Consider the following 18,286-nt stretch of genomic DNA (forward strand, 5'->3'; position numbering starts at 1 on the left):
ATGGAGCATTTCATTCAGTTTGTTTTGCTTCAGTAATTTACAACAAACCTTTGAACAGAGAAAATCTTGTTTATTTCTGGACACTCGTTTCCATTGAAGGTTTCTCCCAGACTAGCACGAAGACTGCCACAATCAGCCATCCTGAATCATCTGGACAAAATATGAAATTCATTGGCTTAGATGTTTATTTCTTCATTCTTTCCACCCTCACTGCTCTTTGGAATGCAGGTAAGTGATTTTCAAACATTTTGCTGCTTTTAACTGCAAACTTTTTTGACTTCTCCACTTCAGAATGCACACTTTGGCAAGAAATTGTTGATACCATCTATACAAGCTAAAGCAAAGGCACACAGGCCAGATTTTACCTGCATGGTTTCATTTTCAATCCCTTCCTCTGTAATTTCCAGCAGGTCAGTGGATTCTTCTGTAAGTAAACAGACAATCTGGAGAATGCAGTAAATATATTTAAAGACATAGAAAAACTTTCCAGCTTCTCATATTTTTACTTCCCTTCTTTGCATTTTCCTGTGCTTTTTTTCTTCACCACTCACCTTGATCCCTGCCTTTCTTTTTGCTTGTGTCCTCCCAAATAATCAATCCTTCCTTAGTTACTTTTTCATAATTGGCTCCAATTTTGCAAGATCCATGTCCAAGTTTAGAATTTCTGATACTTACCTAGATCATCTCAGCATTGCATGGTATTCTTGACATAGTTCCCAAGCAGTGTTATCCTTGCAAGATTCCACTTCCCAAAAGGTCCTCAGTGCTCCCAGCTGTCTCTGCAGCTTGTTCATCTCAATTAACTCCCCCTTGTTTGTGAAATCCAGTAATTTTTGACAGTGCTACTGTAATGTCTGTCTCCTTCTCACTGTTTTATTTGTTGAGTAGTTTCCCATGTGATGTCCAGTAATTACTGACAGTCTGTAAGCCAAGAGCCTCCTCACCTGTCTGTGTACCCAGAGCTCCTAACACCTGCCTTGTTAAGGCCAGACTCAAATGAAATGCACAAAACAAAGACATTTCAGTAGTTCTTAATAAACTTGTGTTGGAGCCCATTTTTGTTGCTGATGTTAACTTTCCAAGAGCACTGGCTTTCTGTTCTTAATGATTCCCATGTAAGGTTGATGGTGGGGTTCTGGTACATTTAAGACTTATCCTCAAAAATAAATGTAATTAGTGACACTCACTGAGGGGCTGCTCTGGAGATTTATCTGTCTATTACATGTAAAAATACCTATGGAATTAATGAAATTATGTACTATCTGGGAGGTAAATAAGTGTATTTCGCTATTCAAAATGGAGCAACCTTAATATGCAGGTGATTATAACCTTCACCTAAATACATTCCTAAACTAACTTAACCAGCCTATTTTATTTACTTACAGCAGTCCTTTGGATGATGCACTTGTGCTTCAGAGAACATCTAGAAGAGTTCAATAACATTCCTGACTCTTTTTTTCTTCCTTTAACAAGGAGCTGAAGACTCTTGTGCACAGAGATGTGGGGAGCTGCTTGGTACCTGTTCTTGCCAGGTGACATGCCAGTCCTTGGGGACATGCTGTCCTGATTATAAAGAATTTTGTCTTCAAATTTCTCCATACTCAGGATCTCTTATGGGAGGCAAAGACTTTTTGATTAACAACACAGCTTTTGATCTCTCTTCTAAGCTAAAATGCAGGTGGGCCTTGATTTTATATTCCTCTGCCAAAGGGAGGCAAAACTTTGAAATCTCACTCTCCAGCAATAGGCAATTACCACCAGTCCATACAGGAGTGAAAATGTTGTAAAGTTGTTAGAATCCTGTAATGTGCAAAAGTTCTGCTCAATCTCACCCTCAAGGATACCTGTTGACTGTGTTTCCACACAGGATTGTTTCTTTTAGGTGGAGTTATTGTGTGGTACAATCATAACCCTGCTCATTGTTCCCTTAACATATTATAACAGTGACTTTTTGAAAAGATTTTCCCTTCAGGGCACTTGATTGTAAATATTTTTCTAGCATTTCCCTTTGTGGGAAAGAAGTATTTATTTCTTAATCTGAGCGAGAAAACAGCAAGACAGAAATGTAGGTAGGACACCTGATGTTTTTCCTGTAAGAGAAAGCTGTGGATCCTAAATGTGTCAGCCTGTATCACACTTAGGTGCACATGGCATGTGCAATACACAGAGTACACTGAATTTTGATGACCCAGATGTTGTGCTATTATTTCCACAGAAGGTTCTGAGTGAGATTTTGGAGTCCTTCCCATCTGGGTAGCAGTACCTGAAAAGGTTTTCAATTCTTTATTTGGAAAACCTTTGACCAAGGCATTCATTCTGTAGAACATAACTGTGTACTTCGAAGCAGAGAGTTACATAATTATAGCCAAGGCAAATTCCAGTGCAGAAAAGCAAAGGTCCTATTTCCTGGCAGGCCCCAGCTCCTGATACTTGGAATAGATATTCAGTCCCCATATATCAATTTTGAATAGTCACAGGTGGGGTTAATCCCCAGGACTCTGGGCAAGAGCCCTAACTGGATTCAAATGGTTAAATAACAAGCAGTGCCTTCTGAGTTAACCTTTGCAACAGAAATTCTACAACAGCATGAAATTCCTTTCGTTGCCCTCACAGGACTTACCAGGGGGAAAAAAAACCAAATCAACAAATCAGAAATTTGCAATAACTGCATCACGGTCATTGTTAGCCACCCTGTAATCTTACTAATGCTATAACGTTATTTTCCTCTTCCTGTTGCCCCTTTGTTGTTAATTTATTATATCTCTCTCCCCCAGAAATTAAATAGTAAATTGAAGGTTTGTGGATTGCTGTATATTTGTGCAATTCACAGCAGAATTCACATTGATGTAATGGCAGATTTTTCCAGTTTATATTCCCTGCTACAAGCAAAACAGCCCCAGACTTGAAATGATCCACATATGACACAAGGCTGATTGTTGAAGAATATTCAGAATTTTCCTTCTATCTATGGTGACACTAAAAAGTATTTTCAACATCTACAGGTTCAAGCAGCAAATCACAACCAGTGGCTATATTGATGAGGATGGAAAAGCCCACTGCATCTCCCCATTGCTTTATGAGACTGGTTTCATACCTTTTGAAGTTTCTACAGATGCTGGTTCAACGTTTCCCTACTCTGGAACTTGGTTATCAGGTTACTTATATCTACAGCATCCCTCTTCTTGCTATATTTTTCCTCCATGCATGCAAGATTATAGAAGTCTTTTCTTTTTCATCACTTTTATTCTTCCTTAACAGGCCTCAGAAAAGAAAGTCTCACTGGCTTCATGTTAATTCATCTTTTGAGAGATGAACTTTCACAGCAATTGAGTAGCAGCAGCAGCATTAACTGATAAAAAGTCCTGCTTAAAAATGAGGTTGACCAAAACTGTTCCCATTTCATCCCTACTTCTACCCCTTTTTGTCCCCTCTTCAAATAATTGCATTGTGGTGTTGTAATCTAAGGACTGCAAGTATTAGTAAGGGTTGCATTCTCAGCTTCAGCTTATTATTTTCATGTCATGCATCCTGTGCTGTGTAAAACATAACCAGGGGAAATCCTGCTAAATCTTAAATAATAGAGTAGCACTTTTTCAGAACTACGCGAAACCAAAATGTCATTAGCCCTCCTTTTTTGCTCTGCAATGCAGTACATCACAGCAAAGTTTCAGATGGAGAAAAATGCACTTTGGTAAATGAGACAAAATGGCAATACTATGGCACCCCCAACACTGCTGGAAACTTAACTCTTACCTGGACACACCAGACACTTGCAGCAACCCACGTCAACATAGAAGTCTGGGGATACCAGGAAACAGGTAAAGTGACCCTTTTCCTACAAGCATTTATCACACACATAACTCTTGTGCAGAGCTCTGCACAGCTTGTGATCACTTTCACTGAGACCTGCAAGTATAAATAACTGATTACAATAATGTCAGCTTTTCCTCTTCATTTACATATGGGAGGAAACCTCTAATTTCAATCTTGTGGCTATTGCTCTTTTCCAGCATCCAAAACCCTTCTCCTCCTCTATCTGACAGGTGACAGTTATTCCGAAAACTGGATGGCTGAATGGAAATACCTTTATACTTTGGCAAGAGAAACCCCCAACACAGGGAAGTACTCTTTCATTCCTGTGCCTGCTGAGGGAAATTACAGTACATGGGACTATGGAATTTTGAGAATTATACCCAGCAAGTATTTTGATGGGCAGAGGCAAGTGCATAATAATAATAATAATAATAATAATAATAATAATAATAATAATAATAATAATAATAATAATAATAATAATAATAATAATAATAATAATAATAATAATAGCTACCTTATAAGCTGTTGTCTCCTTTGGCATTCAAAACTGAGACTCAGGATCCATTTCCTGGGAAAAAAAATGGGGAGAAAACTGGAAGGTCAAAAGTGAGAAAAACTTATAGGTCAACATAAAGAAAGTTTACTAAGTAAAGAGGAGCATGGAGGAAGAATCATGAAGTCTCCCATGAGCAGACTGATGCACAGGTAGTCACCAGTAAGGGCTGCTTTGGAAAAACACCCCTGCAGTTTTATTGATGGGCATGCTGGTCTAGGGCATGGAATATCCCTTTGGTCAGTTTGGGTTGGCTGTCTCAGCTGTGCTCCCTCCTGGCCTTCTCCCTGGGGCCAGCACGAGACACAGAGAAGACCTTGACACTGTGCCAGCAGGAGATAAACACTGGTGTGTTATCAGCACTGTCTTGGTCACAGATCTAAAATGTGGCTGCTATGAAGAAAATTACTCCAGCCAAACCCATGCTCTCAGCAGAGTAGGATCTGCTGATTCTTTTGTTTTGTCACAACTGTGGAGGAGTCCCTAATTGTGGAGCTCAATCACTGCAGCCACAGGCCTTCCTCTTCTATTTTGTGTGCAGGTTTTTGCATTCCTTCAAATTTTATAGCCATTTTCTTTTATTTCATTGCATATTTCCCCATGATTTTTGGTGAACTACCTGTGTAAGTGCTCCATGGATATTCTTTCATAATTCTTCCATATCTGCAGGTTTGATGTAGATGGTATAGACTGTGAGTATATAAATATATAAATGCCACCTCTTTAGTGTTTCAACATATTGCTAATATGTCAGAACCTTTTTGAACATAGAAGGATAACCTTTTCCCCTTCTAGGGGGCTTTTTATTACACTTTGTGTAAGATATTTTTTTCATGGGGGAAAAGCAGAGTGGCTTTGGAACATTTCAAGGATTCTAAATGGTTTCTGTAGCCATTAGTCCTGATATTACTGGGGTACAGTTTTTATGTTTTGTTAAAGAATCCAGATATTCTTCATTCTGACCTAAATGAAATTGCAATGTCAAAAGGCATGAATACAAAACCTTCCTCTAAAAGGATCTATGTAAGCCATAATCATTATTACTAAAATGTATTCTGATTATTGCATACTTGCTGCATGCTGTCCTGCCACCTCCTGAATTTGGAAAATTTTGATGTGCCATAACTTTTTGAAGGAAAAAGAAAGCAGTGGGCTTTGCAATGAAATAACTTGGAAGTCAAAAGATGCTTTTTAATTATAATTAGCAATTGAGCCACAGTGCTACTGTCCAAGTAGTGCTTGTTCAGCTATCAGATCTATTTTTTCTCTTTTTTTTCTTTTTTTTTTACCAGCAATATTCCATCAATCTGGAGCCCAGACCATGCATTGGCTTGGCACCTTGAGAAAGACTTCAGAAATGACCCAAGTGCATGGGCAACTGCAAAATGTATGGAATGGGACAGGAAGGAAGAATTGCTTCCAAACTTCATGGAAGAAATTATAGACTGCCCTTGCACCTTGGCACAGGCAAGAGCTGACACTGGCAGGTTCCATGTAAGTTATTAACTGATCCCTCTGGCTTATTACAATTCCAGGTGGAAGCTTAAGGAGTGCCAAACTCCACACACACCCCTGTTCCCTTCTCTAAACATCATTACAAGGAAATTAGGTTACATTTAGATTTTCCCAAGTAGCATACCAAATGGCAGAGGTAAATACTGCTTATCTAGGCAGTATGAATTCAAGTGCCTTTAGAATAGGAGATGGAAATGACATTCAAACAGGGAATTAAAGCAGTAGTTCCAATGGCAAACTGAAAACACTCTGTGGAGCTGGGAGCAGGTATGGCTTCTTCAAGATCCTACAAGAGGACAGTCTGTGTTTGAAGGTGATATCCCGTGCTGTGGCAAACTATTTCTGCCTAGTTTTTCATACTTTGCTGCAAACCCTTCTGCCATGTACATCAGAGCTCAATCCCAGAGCTGTAATCCATTATTTCCTTTAACCTGCTTCCTTCCTCCTTCGCTTCACTGCTATCAAGGAACTGACAAAAGCTAAGAAATCAATTGCCATTCAGTCTACACTTTCACTTACACTGCTGATCTGAGGACCAGATGAGAGTGACTTCCTCTCCTATTTATGATACCAAATGGTGGCATGTGTTCATGCATTTAAAAAAAAAAGTTTAGATAAAAATTGTTACTACTCTGGTTATGAAGCTCCAAACATGATGTGAAAAAGCTTGTGAAGATAAAGAATAGATCTACTGCCTCTATCTAAGAACATAGGATAAACATTTACTCTGTGTCTGTGTTTGCTGTACACTTACAGTTGAATTCCCATCTGGCTGCCTTTGTTCTTCAAGGTCTGTTGTAACAGACTGCAAAATGTTCAGGTCAGACATGTGCTCCAGACACTTGAGTATTAAATTCACCATTTTTCCTATCATTCCATGCTGTTCAACACAACCCTAACCAGTTCATGTCAACTTTACACACATGTCAGATACAAAAGGTGGGAACAGAATGTAAGAACAGAAAGGACAACAAGGCAAGAACCCCATTAAGTGTGAATATTGATCTTTTTCAGACAGATTATGGCTGTGACATTGAAAAGGGGAGCGTGTGTACTTATCATCCTGGTGCTGTGCATTGTGTAAGAGCCATTCAAGCCAGGTAAAGAACATTTTTTAAACTGCAATTTTTTGAGTAATCCTTTCACCTCAGAGACAGCAGGATCACAGAAGTCAGGGGTGAAATCTAACTGGACATCAGATAAAGCTTGGCAAACAAAATATTTAGCTGTATCCATAAAAAGTCACTAAGCAACCCCTAAATAGAAACGGACCCCACAGAGCTAAATGATGATTTTCTTGCTGCTTTTCTCACCCAGTCCCCAGTATGGGGCTGGACAGCAGTGCTGCTATGACTCCACGGGAACCCAAATCCTCACACGTGACTCCACCGGAGGCAGCACACCTGATCGAGGACATGACTGGGGTTCTCCACCTTTCTTGAAGCCTCCCCGGATACCTGGCTTTTCCCATTGGCTTTATGATGTTATCAGCTTCTATTACTGCTGCCTGTGGTCTGACAATTGTGACTTCTATATGAAAAGGCGGCCCTCTAGTGACTGCAGGACATACCGCCCGCCCCGAGCTGGTAAGGGCTCCAGAATTTCCTTATGGAGTGTAGATTTTTCATAGTGTTGTCTTTTAGAATATTTCTATATGTGCATACATATATGAGTTGACAATGGTGAGGGTACAATGTCCTGTGGAAAAGTTCCATGGAAGGTTTATCTTGATCTATCACTTACAAAATCTGTATGTGTTTTTTAATTGTGCTGCAAGATTTTCTGCTGTTGAGCATCTCACTCATCCCTGGAACCTAAATAGCCAAAGCATAATAGTCAATGCCCACGACTTTATATCATCAGTGTGGACTTCTTCAGAAAAAAAGGTGTTTAGAGATGGTTAATGACAGGTAGGAAGCAGCTGGAAAAGCTGTCATGATGAGAAATATTCATATCAAATAAGAAAGTTTTACAATTTACAATGTGTCTGGTTTTCTCCCACTTGCTTTCAACTCAGTCTTCAAGTCTTGCCATACCTCTGTTGCTACCACATTTTGCCTTCTATGCTGCTGAGATGCTGAGGTGTCCAGCAGGACTTGGCCTCCCATAAAGAAGTGCAAAGAGGCAGCAGTTTGCATCAGGAAAAAAGGAGAAAACTGTAGAGGGCATTGTATTAGGTAGTTAGGGGTCATGAATGAGTGGTCTGGCTGCTTAAAGAAAACCCATCAAAAGTATTGGCTGAAGCAGAGTTTGAATTTGTGAAAATACAACTTTACAATTTGATGGCAAGGTGCATTGTATTAGTTACCATACAGATTAAAGCATACAAAGGAAGATAAATAATTGGGAACTTGGAGAAATTTACATGGAAGTTGGAAATGCAAAAGGGGATAAGGGTGCAAAGGATATGGATGCAGAGATAAAGCAGTAGCTCTGTATTCATGTCCAAATCTCCCCATATATTGCATGTGACAGAGACTTCTCTTTCCTTTCTCATGAACTTGAGGAGTAACAGGTTGTGATTTTTGCTTGATCTTTATTCTCTTTTTGTTTTTAAAAATAGCATCTGCTTTTGGGGATCCTCATTTCTTTACATTTGATGGTCTGAACTTCACCTTCAATGGCCTAGGAGAATACACCTTGGTAGAGTCTAATCTCACATCCTTGAGAGTGCAAGGGAGGACACAGCAGGCACACTTTTCCAATGGTGAGTTGGTAAGAGAGGAAGCAGAGCTCTGCAAATCGCAGAACTTCTGAGATTTGCAGAACTGAGATTTGATATTTGCTTGATTTGCACTTAGCAGCAATCCTCCTGTCATCTCTAGTCTTTTTTTTTTGGCCATTTGTGAACAGTCTCCATTCTGAAGATAATCAGAAAGCAGACAACATCTTCAGGAAAAGCTTCCCAATCAAAGTTTAATTGCTAGGTTTTTTTATTGGGTGTGAGTAATGGAAGTGTACAGTTTTCTACTGTGTTTAAGAGCTCCAAAAAAATTCTTATTTCTCTCCATGCCCATTCTCATCAATAAGGAAACAGAAGGCCAGTTCTAGAAATCAGTCAATGCCAGCTGATGCATTTTGATAGCATTGTTGTTTTTTTTTTTATTTGGAAGGAACTGAGGCTCGGGGGACAGGCTTGTGTGCAGTGGCCATGCAGGAGAACAACTCTGATGTGATTGAAGTGCGCTACTCTGAGGATTTGCATCTGGAGGTCCTCCTAAACCAGAGGGTTCTCAGCTTCTCTGAACAAACTTGGATGGACTTGAAAGGTTAGTTACACATATCAGCCTTGTAAGCAATTCCATTCTGATGGAGCCCATGGAGAGTTAAAGGTGTCTCTAGGTGTATGCATTTCAACTCTTTTTTCAGCATCCTTTTGTCAAGTGTTCTAACAGGTGGCTTCAGTGTCCATGGTTTCCATGTCCTCTTTCACTTGTTTGTAGAGCAGAGATTTTCCCCCTCATCCTGTGGACAGTGAATGGAATTAAAAACCCTGTCCTCTGCATTCTGCTTTGAACTTACTGCATCTAGTACAATGAAGCCAAACAAATAAAACGGAATATAGTGAAATGTAACTAAAATATATACTAAAATATAACTCAATTTCATATTTACCTATTGGGAGCTCTCTCAATTGGTCAGATATTATTCCTCTATTCTTCTGCCAAAAAGACTATCAAAAGTTGACTTTCTGTCCAACAGGGCTGTGATCATTTGATTAGTCTTAATGATAATTTGACAAATACTCATGATACATCACTTAAATTTTAACAGTAATCTCCCTGTTCAGCAGAGGAACATTTCTGTGGCTAGCAATTCATATTCCTCACATGGCTGAAGAGCAGGTGGAGGGCTACACTGCCAGGGAGCTGCAGAAGCAGAGATGCAGGGAGGAAAACAAAATGAAAGGGGGCCATCGAGGGGGCCTGGAGAAGAAGCCATATTAGGGAGGTGTTGACAAGACAAGGGAGAAGGAGAGGAAAACTGTGACCACTGAGAGCAGTGCTTCCAGCTCACAGCCACTCTCTGATGTGGACATCTCATATCTTAGCTCCTGAGACACTGGCAGGAGGCATCTTATATCAACAGTGGACCTCTCTTTTCTGCCACTCTCTAGTAGCCATCTTGTCACAATTGTAGTGTGAAGGTGTGGCTTCCCTTTAAATGCTTCTCAGAGTGCAGCTCAGAGTGGAAGGGAGGAAAAGCTGTATGAAAAATGGCTAAAACTGATGATTTAAACTGATGCTAAAACACAACAATTTTTTCACTATGGATAATTCGCTATTTTGTCCTCTTCCTCTCATGGTTATAGGTCTCTTCCTCTATTCTACACCTGATCAGAACATCACAGTGATGTTCTCTTCTGGGTCAGGAGTGGAAATAAGGGGAAATGGAGGATTTCTGACCCTGACAGTTCTGCTCCCAGAGAAGTTTATGAATCACACATGGGGTCTCTTTGGAGTAATGAATGGCAATCCACAGGATGACTACACCTTCAAGAATAAAACCACCATGTCAGTTCATGCAAGTCCCCAGCAGGTGTTTGAGTTTGGAGCTAGCTGTAAGTAATTTTTATGCTTTATTATTACATTTTCTTTACAAATTTAAGACAGCTTATGATTTAAGGACTAGGAAATTAAGTCTGTGCCAAGCAACCAGTATGGGGGGAAGAAAAGGAGTAAGAGAAATATGCCCTCCTCTGCCCATCTGGGGAGTGAAAACAGAACCATGATGGAATGTGCAGCACTTTGTACCTATATCTCTTCCAGCTCCAGCTACATCTCTGTAGATAAACACTTGGATTAATAGCAGAAGGTGGTCTGTGTTGGCAATGTTACATGTGAATCTCTCTTTCTGTCTCTCTCTCCCAAGGGGCAATTGAAAATGGAACTTCTCTCTTTACTTATGACACGGAGTTCTTACTGGACAGTTTCTTTTATGGGGACAAGCACAATGCCTCCTTTCTGCCCGTGTTCTCCCCTCATGAAGACCCTGCTGATCCCCTGCTAGAAGAGATGGTCTCACGCTGTGGCTCTGACCCATTCTGCAGATTTGATGTCCTGACAACAAGAAACCTTCAAGTGGGAAGTTCCACAAGACTTTCCCATCAGAATCACAAGCTGTTGGTAGAACATCTAGAGCCAGGTGATACAACATTCCACAAAACATCATTACAGAATAACAGGATATTCTGAGTTGGAAGGGACCCACTGGGGTCATCAAGTCCAATCCTTAAGTGAATGGCCCATAGGGAGCATCACCATAGATATTTCTACAGGGCATCTAAAGAGTTAACACTGTTTGAGGAGGCTTTGCTTAACTGTAGGTTCATGCATCTATAAATAATCTGATTTTGGGGAATCGTCTTTGTACCAGGAAATCTCTGTACTGATAGAATACTTAGGCAAACTCAAAATAAATTTCTTTCCATTTCTTCCATAATAACACCACAGCACAGAAAGTTTATCTTCATTTTATACACATTAAGCTGTCTTCCTTGGACTTCAAAATAAATTTTAAAAGTAGCAGGAAGTATTGTCTCTCAGATAGCCTAAAAATCTTTGTTTTTCCATGAGTTGCCACTAAAATGCTGTTTGAATCATTGCAATGGAGATTTGCTGGTCTAAGTCCTAAATACTCTAACCAGATATGTTTCTTTTATTAGTGATCTCTTGTGGCTGGCTGGATCATCCAACCAATGGAAGAAAGAATAGTACTAACTACCTGCTGGGCTCAACCATCAATTTCACCTGCAGTGAGGGCTATGAACTCACAGGAGGGTCACAGGAAAGAACTTGCCAAGTGTCAGGAGCCTGGTCAGGGGACACACCCCAGTGCAGCCAAGTAACAGGTCTGTTGCCTTTTAGATATCACATATTGTCACTAAAAAATCGTTATCAAGAACAAGGCCATCTCAGTATACCATGATGGCCCTTGACAAAAGCAACTTCTCTTACTTGGTAAAACATTGGACATGAGATGCCTGAATTACTAGAAAGACTATTATTCAAATCTAAATAACAGGTGACTTATGCTGGTTTTGTGTGTTTTGGTGGAGGTATTTTTGTTTCATCAATGGGTACAGGTACCTGAAGGGTGGGTGAAAAGAGGATGGAGCCAGGATTTTTTCAGTAGTGCCCAGGGACAAGACCAGAGGCCACAGGCATGCTCTGAAACATAGAAGCTTCCCTCTGAACATCAGAAACCCCCTTTTTACTGTGGTTATGACTGAGCACTGGCACAGTTTGCCCAGAGAAGTTTGAATATCTCCCTCCCTGGAGATATTCAAAAGTTGTCAGCTCATGGTCCTGAGCAACTCACTCTGGGTGGTCCTGCTTGAACAGGGGAGTCGGACAAAATTACCTCCAGAGGTCCCATCCCACCTCAACTGTTCTGTGATTCTGTGATTGGACAGCAGACACAGCCCACACTTGTTGAACCCTTCCACTCTTTTTTTTCTAAAATATTATCTTATCTCAAAACATAATTCTGTTATTCTATAGCAGTAAAAGTATTGTGAATGATGCAATAGTATTTAGTATAAATAACACAGATTTATTCTCCCTCTTGTGTCACTACTAATAGATTATCAGTTAGCCTGGGATTGTTGGATTTTAGTAGCATAGGCTGTCTCTATGATTTACAGAAAATGGCCCAAAATTTTCTTTTTATTCATTCACCACATACACTCCAAATGTCCTCAAGATGGCAATATTTCAAAGCACCAGGGTGGTGCAAGGCCAGATGGCATGTTGAAGCACTTTCAATGCTGAGTTAATAGCTCCCAAAAGCACTCATCAAATAATTCATACTAACAGATTCTCCATTCTAAGACCCTTCCAAAGAAATGTGGGAAGTGCACTTCACATCAGCAACAAATTCCTGACATGCCGGCACATTTCATCAGCCTCTGCTGCCTGTACCAATTGCTTGTACATTTCCAGTGCAGTTCTGAACTTAGTAATATTTGTAAGATGAACTGCAGTGAGTCTGGGCAGCAGAAAAATTCACAAAGGCTAGATCTTAAATAGGCAATGGCAAAACTTTCTGCCAAGCTGAAAGCTAAGAATATTTTTCCACTGCTGCCATCAACCACATACATACTGGATAAGAGCCAGTCAGTCTCAATAAGCAAAACAGATGCTGACATTTACACTAGCAAAAGGGGGACAGAAAGGCAGCCCTGTGAGATCAGAGGAAAGGAGCTGGAAGATATGCAGTGACTGATTGCATTCAGAATGATGGAGATGTGACACAGCTTTGTGGATAAGCAAACAAAACCCACAGTGTTTTCCAATGCTTTCCTGGAAGGTGACAAAGAAAAACAAGGTGTGAAAGAATTTTATTGATCTGATTGCAACAAAGATCTTCCTTACTATTTGATATTTTTTGTTCTAGTTAATATGCAATGTGAACCAAAATGGATGGGTTTTATTAGCTGCAGGAAGTTGGAGTATGCTGTCCACAGCAGCATACTCCAACTTCTCCAATGCTGTCCACAGCAGCAGGATGCTGACAACACCAACAACTGAGCAACACAATATAAAATACAAATTTCTCTATTCTTTTTTTCTTACTGCTATGCCCTACTAGTGGCATTTATAGCTAGCCTTGTTTCTCCTTCTTCCATAAGGAGCTCTGCTAGATGTCAGTGTTTGTCAGAGAAGGCTATTTTATTGGCAGGCCCAGGTCTCTACAGAGAAGAGAGGCAATACAGTTCAAAGTTCCTTTACTAATAGCTAAACTTCTCATATTTTTAAAGCATGGACAGCTAGCACTTGTTTTTCACTAAAGAAACTTCTGCCCATGGTCCAAGACACAGCTGAAATCCAGTGCCAGTTTTCCTTGTCTTACTTCTCTATTTGGCTATTTTCTCTATTCTCCATCCCCCAAGCCTCCTTCTCTTCTCCAGAACAGAAAAGATCCTTGTGTTGTCAAAATCTGTTGTTCCTGAGATCAGTTTTCTTTATTGTTTTCCTCCTTACACAGCAGCATGCTGCTGTTTCACCAACATCCATTTTATCAAGTCCTGTGACAAAGACCTTCTTGACACCAGGAAAATGGTGACAAAATTAATGGACAGCCCTTCCCAATTTCTGGGTGCCTGAATGGGTGATCACTGACCTAGCCACTGTGATCAGCAGTCACTTTTTTACTTTGAAAGTGAACTATTAAACACACACTTTCTGAAGTTATTTCTTTCAGGCTGCTCAGGAGCACAGGGCCCAGCCCTCTGTTATTCTAAGCCTACAGGTGTATTTCTTTACAGTGCTGTGCTCATGATGCTGCAGTTGTGTAGCACATCAGATTCAAGCTCTGTCTTGCAAATCATCAAGGTTTTTTTAGTTGCTATATGCCTTTTCAAAAGAGAATATTTAAAATAAAGATATGGGAACCAGGGAAATTGGATAGGAAGAGGTGGAAACAAGAAAATGTAATGCCAGTTATTTTACAAAATCCGTTTCGGTATTTTGAAACTTCAAATACAAATTATGTTGTTGGGCATGCATATTGTTGTTTTTGAGTTTTGCTTCCTTGGACTAAAGTTTCCATGGAAATCCTCTGCTAATAATTATTTTGCTATGCTTCTAATTACAATCCCACTGCAAGTCTTGCCAGTACCACAGCAAGCTCTCTTCACTGAATATCACAAAGAGGAAGAACAAAGAAGACATCCAGCAAAAGCAAAAAGGAGATTCTAGTAAAATGAGATGTAATATCCAGCTAAAAATCATAAGATAGTGGCAACATATGTACATAGAGTCTTTCTGAGACAGACAATATGGTGATATCAAGGGCAATCTAGTTTTGTTTGTCTTTTGGGTTACATTCTCCTTTCCCCCCCTCCTCCTCTATTCACATTTAGGTTTCCTTTTCCAGTCTCAGGCTCTGTGTAAATGCTGTTCATTTTGAAAAGCTGTCAGAAATCTCATTAGTCTTCTATGCTTTTTCTAAACACAAAGATTTCACAACAGAGGCAAATCACTACTGGACTAACTACTTTAGCCAGTGGTGAGTTCTCATCACTTGGCAGAGACTGGGTGCCTCCCTGTGAGGGATGTGTAAGACAAACATTAAGCCTTGTTAAGAATTTACTGGATGATGGATCAATGCTTGTGAAACAGTTTATGTACCTCATTTCTTTCCTTAAACTTCACTATAAACCAGATCAGCAGCTGAATAATCTGTTCTAGGATCATAGAAGTGTCTGTTCTGTCACTCTGCCATCACTGTGTGCTAGGCTGTGGGTTGGGCAGGTGTGACAAAGTGATGGAAGGAAGGGCTGACAAAAATGCAGCCCTGATGTATTAAGGCTCAGATACAAAATGCAGGAATTATTGTTTCTCCCAGACAGTTCATTCCACATGTTGCATCTCCTAACTTTTACAAATATTCTTATATGGGAATCTAATCTGCCACTGCTTAGTAGAATAAGAAAACAAAATGATAATTTTTATTCAAAATTTGTTTTATAATCTGGTTTGTTTCTCTCTTTCAGGTGTCCTTGTTAGGCAGTCACAGAATCAAGTTGACACTTTTTGTGTTTTAGTGTGTTAAAACTCTCTGATGCAGTTCAGTGTACCCACATCAGAGCAGTCACTTCTCTTTTATGTAGATTATTAAGCAGCAAAGGTAGTTTCAAAAAATAATGCCAAAATTTAAAGTAATCAAACCATATGGAATAAGGATTGAAAACCATTTCAGTTCTTGGGATTGACAGTTCCACATCAATATTGCACATTCAAAATGTTGACTACAAATTAACCACTAGCCACCCTTTGTGTTACAAAGCTTTTGCAGCCACCTGCCCTAACAGTTAAATGTAGGAACTCTGTGAGTTCCTAATCTTTACCAGTTTCAGAGAATCTGAAAGGGTAAAGGGTTGGAAGGGACCTCTGGACATCATTCAGTCCAATCTCACTGCCAAGGGAGGCAGCTCCACAAATAAAGAGAATAGAAAAATTAACACTATATGTACAGTTTCAAAAATTGTCGTGCAATTGCATTCAAACAGATATGAAAATATGTATATCAAAGTCTTCATGGTTTTTTTGTGGTTGGTCTCTGTTTTTCAGCTATCAAACAAGTAATTGTTATTGGCAGTGTATTTGGATTAGTTGGCCTTGCGGTCCTGGGACGTCTGGGTTATTTATGCAGAAAGGAGAGGTAAGCCTTGACTGAACTGAAAACACAAATGAACCTCTTAAAGAAATAGCAACTGCTATGACTTTTTAAATAATAATTTAGTGATGACCACTGGCAACAAACTGCTAGTGTGCTACAGGTAAAAAAAAAAGTGCAACTGATGTATAAACACTGAACTGTATGTGAAACTGACTAGTGGAGAAAGAGGGCAGCATAGTGAATGAAAATGCCAGGAATACTGGTGGATTGAGTGATGGTTAATGGAGATATGGTTAATTTTCTGAACTTTGTTAGCAACTGTTACAAATTTTTAATCCTTCTCTGTTCCAGTGTTCACAAGTAATAGAATGCCAGATAAAATGGAATCGAAATTGAGTGAACGGAAACAAAATGGGGTTCCAGCCCTTGGAAAGAAGACTGTATGTATGAGGAAGAACTAAATACTTCTGAACCTGTCACAAAAAAGAAAAAAAAAAGCACAGTGCCAAGCTAACAGAACACTGATATTGTTTTTCAGTATTTCATCACTCAAAAATGCTACATTCACAATGAATTCAGCTCAAAGAAATAAGAACGTGGCATATTATGCCATGATATTAAAATATATGTGTAAAGCCATGCTACTGTATGAAGACCGTTTTTTGCTTTCTATATGTGTCACAAAGGCCAAAAGAAATGTAAGCATATTTTCCCCCTCAAAATCAACCTTACAACTTTATATGGCAGGAGGTTTCTGTATGCTAAAAGTGAGATGCATCGACACTGTGTATTGATACAATAGTTAAGGCCTACAAACTGTATTTTGATTGTTCCCCTTCAGAATGACAAATTGTTCTCTGCCTGTATGGGTTGCTATTTGATTACACAGCAGTGTTGTTAAGGGGGTACAAGGATGTACCTTGCACAAAGGATGTTTGCCCTATTTCTGTTCCTGACAAAGCAACTTTTTCAATGCTTTTTTAACTGTTAGTGTGGGGGTTTTTTTAGTGTGGTTGGTTCTTAGCAAAGCTGTTCTACCATTACTAAAATGTCTCACAGGCCAAGTAAGGACTTTGTAAAAGTTTAGACGATTGTTTGACATTACCACCCTGACACTTTGTCCTTTGGGATCATCAGGTAGATGAAAACAAACAAAAACTCAAACCAAACAAACCACAAATCCAAACCCTATCTTTCTGCACGTGCATTTTCAGAAAGCAACGATGCCACTTTCGGTCGGGAGCTGCTGGCCGCTGTGTTTGTCGCTCTGGGTGTGCTGCGCTGTAGGCGTGGGTGCCCCCTCACGTCCCCGTGCCCGTGCCCGCCCGCCAATGCCCGGGTCCCTGGGCGTGGTAGGCTCCTGTGGCTGTGTGTTCCCGTCTGTGTGGCTGTCTGTGCGGCTGTGTGTTCCTGTTTGTGTGGCTGTCTGTATTCTGTCTGTGCGGTTGTCCCTGCCACCCGCGGCCGGGACAGCGGCCCCCGCCCGGCCTCAGCTCCGCCCGCCTCGGGACGCGGCCTACGGGGGACACGGCGGCTTCAGCAGCCGCGCTGCTTTCTGCCAGCGCTCCCCGGTCTGCGGGGCGGCTGCTGCCTTTCCACTTTTAGAACGACGCCCCAAATCGCAGCGTGCGGCGCTGGCACCTCGCCGCCCGCGTCCCTCAGAAAGTTTGCAGCGTTCTCTCCCTGTGCCGTGTCCGTCCGTGCCTTCGCGGCTTCAAGGAGAGGAGAGCCGGGCTGCACCTGCGCTCGCCCATCGCCTCCGACACCCTCAGGGAGAGCCCAGCGGGGCAGGGGCAGCGGCCGGCCGCGCCAGGCCACGGGGCTGACGGGCTCTTGCCCGACCTCTTCCGCGGGACACTGGGTACGAGGGGAGTGACGAGAGCGAGCCTTGGGTCGCTGCTGGGATGGAGGAGTCTGTGTGTTTGTGTGTGTATGTTTGTAGTGAGGCGTCCCGGCTAGCGAGGAGGGCTCCGCGGGGCCAAAGCGCTGCCCCGGGGCGAACAGCACCAGCCCGAACGTGTCGGTGTCAGAAGTGGAAGCGGCAGCCCTGCGGTCCCGCGCCGCAGCAGGTTGGGATGTCGGTCTCTATCCTTTCCTGTCACATGGCTGGTAATAGGATCCCTCATCTGCCACTCGGCACCTCGCCGGGGCGCACTCACAGGACACATGCTGTAGGGCCTCCGCTTCCCGCACTTTGCGCTCTTCCCGGCCGCCTGCCACCCCCGGAGAGCCGGGGCTGCCGCCTGCGAGCGCGGCGCGGCCCGGCGGCCGCTGCCT

The 18,286-nt window shown here is 41.3% G+C and overlaps 1 protein-coding gene across 1 annotated transcript; it reads left to right on the forward strand.

The window, feature by feature from the left end:
- Positions 1-16,648, forward strand: SUSD2 (sushi domain containing 2). Its single transcript, XM_066562577.1, has 15 exons — positions 1-228; positions 1,474-1,678; positions 3,003-3,154; positions 3,651-3,818; positions 4,044-4,218; positions 5,662-5,863; positions 6,899-6,984; positions 7,202-7,470; positions 8,448-8,591; positions 8,998-9,153; positions 10,197-10,445; positions 10,757-11,029; positions 11,550-11,735; positions 15,961-16,051; positions 16,361-16,648. The coding sequence occupies exons 1-15, from the start codon at positions 162-164 to the stop codon at positions 16,371-16,373; spliced, it is 2,436 nt and encodes an 811-aa protein (XP_066418674.1). The 5' UTR covers positions 1-161; the 3' UTR covers positions 16,374-16,648.
- The last annotated feature ends 1,638 nt before the right edge of the window (positions 16,649-18,286 follow it).

Source organism: Molothrus aeneus, chromosome 18 (genome assembly GCF_037042795.1).
Source record: "Molothrus aeneus isolate 106 chromosome 18, BPBGC_Maene_1.0, whole genome shotgun sequence".
Classification (NCBI taxonomy): Eukaryota; Metazoa; Chordata; class Aves; order Passeriformes; family Icteridae; genus Molothrus; species Molothrus aeneus.